At 45.6% G+C, this 5,803-nt stretch overlaps 1 protein-coding gene across 1 annotated transcript; it reads left to right on the plus strand.

The window, feature by feature from the left end:
- Positions 1 to 3,422: 3,422 nt before the first annotated feature.
- LOC132651044 (NEDD4-binding protein 1-like) lies at positions 3,423 to 4,694 on the plus strand. The gene is given in 1 exon segment (XM_060376356.1): positions 3,423 to 4,694. A coding segment is annotated over 1 exon segment (1,272 nt).
- The last annotated feature ends 1,109 nt before the right edge of the window (positions 4,695 to 5,803 follow it).

Genomic DNA, 5,803 nt, shown 5'->3' on the forward strand with positions numbered 1-5,803 from the left:
TGCTGCTGCATTTGCTGCTGCATTGACTGTTACATTTGCTACTGCTGACTTGCTGGTTTGCTGCATTGCTGAATATCCTGAAGACGAAGATTGGACTTGTCCCAGGAAACCTGGAAATAGCATAAGAGCTGCATAAACATCAGGAAATAGTCCATAGAAATCTATGGCCCTTTCCCATTTATCATTCTTTCTCTACTACCTAGTGTCTGGGAGTTGGAAGGGATTAGGTTGGATAATAGTTGGAAGGGAGGTAGAGTTATAAGAAACCCAACAAAACAGACAAATATTCCAATGAAGGCTTTGTTGAGACCAATTAGGTTTTACAATATAATTTAATTTTCATAAAATTTTGGAACCAGTTGTTATTTTACTACCAAATTATGTTTTCAAACAAATTTATCATGGTAAGTCTTACAGCAGTAGAATAGTAGTATCTTACAGGAATATTTGTACAGATATATTTAGGCAGTTGATAATTAATAAAGGCATTTAAACAAAAATTAATGATGGATTTTACATAATCTTACTTTATCAATTATTACACCTTGTGCTAACAGCAAATTCATAAAGTAGCTCCATTAGTGATATCAGGGGTTTAATTCATAAAATCAATGATGCCTGAAAAATCAGGAAACTTGAACTAAGTAAATGTGTTTTTTTTTAGAAAAAGGATTCCCATATTTTTTTATTAATGAACTTCCTATTAAAAGGCACCCAGCACTTAGAAATACATCCATCTAAAAAAATCCAATTTTGTGAATCTTGAAATGCTTTTTCAAATCTGTAATCCACCTTGGAGTAATCGTTTACTTCTTATTTGAAGCTAGAATACTTCTAATAGTTTTATGGGTGTGAGACTCACATCTCATATAAACCTGTATGTCAGTTAAGACCCTTTCTCCTCTCACAATTTTAGATATTAAAAGGACTTCCTGCAGTTACTATACAATGAGAAAGCCTCTGAAAAACCACATCAAAACTGTTGCGGAGGAATATTGTGCCTGAGTGGCATAAACAGAGAATACAGATAAAGCTATGATATTGTATTTGTTTTCTAAATAGTTTTGGATTCGCTATAACTGTTATGTGAGTTCCTGGTGAGGAACCGTGACTTCATAGACTTCATAGACTCATGTGTGTGTCTGTGTATATGTGTGTGGTGTGTCTGTGTGTTCCTGTGTGTATGTCTCTGTGTGTGTTGTTATTATATCGAAATAGCTACTTGAAGCTACTTACCATTTTTTCTTTCATTCTGAGATATCCATGCAAATCAGATAGTCATGCATTCTATATCTAATGTAAGGATCATTCCATCCTCTCACCACTCCTGACTCTGTATCCACAGATCAAAATAACTGTCTTCATTACATGCCTTTTTGAACAAATACTTGGTGTTCTGGGTACCACTGAAATGGTTCCAGACAGCAGGGTGCAGAGGTCTATTTTATTCTGAAGTATTACCACCTTTGATGCTGTCAAAGCAACTGTAAATAATGAAGAAATGTATCATATAGCAGGAATACCTTTACTTAATATGTGTCAAAATAATGAATGATGGACTATTTATACTTTATTAAAATTTATTTAAAATATATTAAAACTATTATAATGAGACTAGTTCATGGGAATTATAATTATTTCAAAATGAGCTCCTGGAAAAACAGTGGGGGTTTCTGTGGGGTTTTAGCAATGATTTTGAAACGGAAGTGGAAAGAAACTTAGATAAGTTGGAGAAAGACAATGAGTTAGCAGTTGAATGTCTGTTGCCCTCATAAAGGACCCCAGATCAATTTCCAGCATCACTGTCTGTCTCATGATTTGATCATCCTTTTCAATCCCGATGGGCAGCTTATTCATATGTGCATGCCTCAACAATGCTATACACATGACATACACAATACATGACATAAACATATTTAAAAATACAGAAAAATGAAAGGAACAAGTTGGCTCTACAGGGCACTTTATGAAATCTATACCCCATAATAAACTAACTTCAATCAGTACTTTTCCAGAAAGCAGAAGGACAAAAGGAAAAGCAGGTGAATTGAGAAAAGACCCACACTGTTGCAAAGGAATACCAAAATTCTCCACCCTGATGCAGAGGAATGTCCAGATATGCAGTATGAGATAACATTGCCCAACAACCAGTCCAGAAAATCATAGCTCACCAAATCAGATAGGGGCAGGACTAGATGTACTGCTCACCTAAAATGATCAAATCATTGTAAACTTCGAACACCCTACAGCATCATCATCCAATAAATAGCATGTGGAACTTGAGTCCAACTTGGCAAAAAGCAAAAGGAATTAGACTGGTTTGTTTGTTTGTTTGTTTGTTTTTGTGTTTTTTATTGTTTTTGGTCTGTTTGTTTGCTGGAGGAGGGAGGCAGTTGTAAAGGAATTTCAATCATGCTACCTGGCTGCTCTAGCAAGGGGTTACACCAAGAGATCTTCATGGGCTGCCTGCTGGGACTGACACACCTGAAAATCCCCCTGTCTGAAAGGCTGACACACCCTTAGGACACACCTTAATCCCAAACAATGTAAGGAACTCTAGTTTGGAAAGAGAGAGGGCCTTGATTGGAAGTGAGGTCTAGTGGAGGGGCAGACAAAGAGCCAATCAGAGAAGGACTCCTCAGCAAGCATCAGAGATAGGATCCGCCCACCAGGAAAGGGAGGCTTCTTAAAGAGAGTGCAGCACTCTAGAGCAGCTCAGTTGAGTTCTCACTGTGCAGTGAGGTGGAGCTGAGTGCTGGATCGCCACCCCACCCCCTTCCCTCCAGCAACCCACCACCCATTGTTGATTTTCTGAGTGCGGTTCTGTGCTGGTGAAGAGAGGCACGTGAATCCCGAGAGTCAGAAGGGACCAGAAGTGTTTGCAGTGGAACCCAACCTGATCGGGAAGGAGAGAACCCACCAAGATTGCAGGAGGCAGAGGACATCTGACAGAAAGGTCTCAGAGGAGAGCAGACGTCTGAGGGAGAGCCTCGGAGGAGGAGAAATTCCCTGGGATCCTCTGCAGAGGATGCATCTGTTTCACCTGGCTCCTGCTGGAGAACACATAGGAGGTTTCATTTTGGAGAGGGGGGAAACTGAAGGCCTAGAGGGGTTCCTCGGGAAAGCCATGGCGGCAGTTCTTTGGGCCTTGATCACCGTCGCGATCACCAGCCTGCTTGTACTTGGACTTGCAGCTGTCCTTCTCTACTTTCTCTCCGAGAAGCTTGGACCAATATGTGTCCAACAAGAACGTACCTCAATAGCCTCTGGAAAAGCAGCACTACTGCAAGAAGTGGTAGTCGTGCAACAAGCGAAATTAGCTGTGATGTTACTGAGGCTGCAGAGACACGAGAGAAGGGGAGTGAGAGAACCGAAGGCCCTCGAAGGAGAAACTAGGGTACGTGATGGGTCAGGGGGCCGGGATGGACAGACAGCCCATGGAACCTGAGTCGCCCCTGGCTCAGGAGGAAACCGAACAAGGGCAGCAACCCCCACCACCTTTCCCATTGGCCCAGGGAGGAACGCCTGACAAGGGTTTTCAACAACCCGCGGGACCTGTGCTTGCAGAATCTAAGGAGCCTCCCCGTGGAAAGCATTCACACTTAGGGGGCTTGCCTGAGCCTAAGCCGAGGTGCCCCCCAATTTCTGAGCCACTCCTGCAGCAGCCCCGGCTGTTTCCTTCAGAGACAGGATCCGCAGAATTGGGTGGATCCTATGAGGACCCCACTGCCTCGTTCACAGGGGTTCAGAGATTTCAAGAGGCCCTCAAGACCCCATACAGTCTGGCCTTGAGAAATGAGCCCAGCAGGGCAGATCTGAAGCATGTGGTGATAGACGGAAGTAACGTGGCCATGGCCCATGGCCTGAAAAAGTTCTTCAGTTGCCACGGAATAGCCCTCGCCGTGGAGTATTTCTGGAAGCTTGGCAACAGAAACATCACCGTGTTTGTCCCGCAGTGGAGAACGAGACGGGATCCTCACTTCATGGAACAACACCTGTTGGGCCAGCTCCAGGACCTCAGCATAGTGGCTCTGACTCCTGCCCGGATGGTCTCCCGAGAAAGAATCTCTTCTCATGATGACAGGTTCCTATTGCACCTGGCAGAGAAGACCGGGGGGATCATCGTGACCAATGATAACCTGAGAGAGTTTGTGACTGAGTCGGCGTCCTGGAGAGAAATTGTTGCCAGGAGACTGCTTCAGTACACATTCGTGGGAGACATATTTATGGTTCCCGATGACCCTCTGGGAAGGCACGGACCTCGGCTGTAAGAATTTCTTCAAAAGGACCTCTTTCCTCCAGACAAGCAGCTGGTTGATGACAGCGGCCCGCCAGGCATGAGCTCTTTGGACTCTGTCCTCAGGAGCCCTAGCCCCAGCCCCAGCCCCAGTCCCAGCCCCAGCCCCAGCCCCAGCCACTGGCCACCACCCCAGAACCACGGAGCCTCTCCAAGCCCTGGGCTGCCTCAGCAACAGCTCTTCACTGTCCCGGTCACACTGCCTAGGATGCAGCAGAAACTGGGCAGGCCCGCACAGAGATCTTGGGCAGAGACCAGCGAGTTGAGGGAGGCGCTGATGAGCATCTTCCCGCACTCTGAGCAGAAACGGAGAATTGACCAGATTCTGCTAGCTCATCCATCCACGATAGACCTGAACACCCTCCCTGGCCTCGTGTTGGATGCAAAGCTGGGCTGAGACTGCACTCACGGTGTGGTGGGGAGAGGACAGGAGAGGGAACTAGGATCTGCCACCTGTTGGTAGTTCCTTCCCTGAGGGAACATTGCTGTATGGTATGGGAGAAAGGAGTGACAGATGTTTGGTGTACACAAAATGGAGATTCTAAATGAACAGAAACAGGGAGAAGTAACTCCCACAAATACAGACCATTGTGTTTTGTTTTGTTTTGTTTTGTTTTGTTTTGTTTTGTTTTAAGTTGAAATTTCCTGATTGGCAACCAGGAAGATAACTGCTGTTTAAAGTCCCTGGATTGTAGGAGAACGTGATGATGAGTGTGAGCTTCCATTCTTCAATGGGATTTTCAAAAGAGTGGGATGGGTTTCAGGTAATGGGACACTCAGAGAAGCAGCTTTTGCCTATATTTCCACAGGTGAGCAGAGCCTAAGGGTTCCATCAAATTGCAAAGGAGCCCATCCCCAGTGAGAGAGGATTCCCCATGAAAGCCTCTACTCAAGGAAGGAAAGGAGGCAGATAGAGGGCAACCCGGAGCCATGGTCCCACCCGGAAAGTTGATACCACCCACAGCCCCTGCACAAACACACACACAACACCAACACCAACACCAGCTCCACAACCGCCATGCCCTTGTGCAGGAAGAGCTCATCGACCTGACTGAAAGAGGACAGTGAGTTCCTGAAACAGACAGACGGGAAGACCTAGATCCTGAAATGGACATTTGCTGAGGTTACAGATGTTCGAGGGGAAAGTGGCATGAAGGCATGAATCTTCAGGTGGATTTTTCCACTGTTTAGTTTAGGGGAGTGGGTGATAGTCTGTGCTGGAAGTCTGAAACCCAGCACAATGTTTCCATTCGGCTGAAAGATGCCAGGAATGAGAGAGATTGAATCAGAGGGTCCTTAGGACAGCCTGGTGAAGGGGGTCGGGGGAGGGTTTGCTCCTTCTGTGTCCTCAGTTGAGTACAAGGTCAGCTGGGTGCTCTCCATGTCTCTCTGAGCTAGTGGGATTTCCCCTGAGCAGGTGGCTCTTGAGTCTTCCTTGCTAAAAAGCAAAACGGATTGGTGGAGGGAGGCCGTTTTAGAGGAATTTCAGTCCTGCAACCTGGCAAT

Source organism: Meriones unguiculatus (genome assembly GCF_030254825.1).
Source record: "Meriones unguiculatus strain TT.TT164.6M chromosome 13 unlocalized genomic scaffold, Bangor_MerUng_6.1 Chr13_unordered_Scaffold_39, whole genome shotgun sequence".
Taxonomy (NCBI): domain Eukaryota; kingdom Metazoa; phylum Chordata; class Mammalia; order Rodentia; family Muridae; genus Meriones; species Meriones unguiculatus.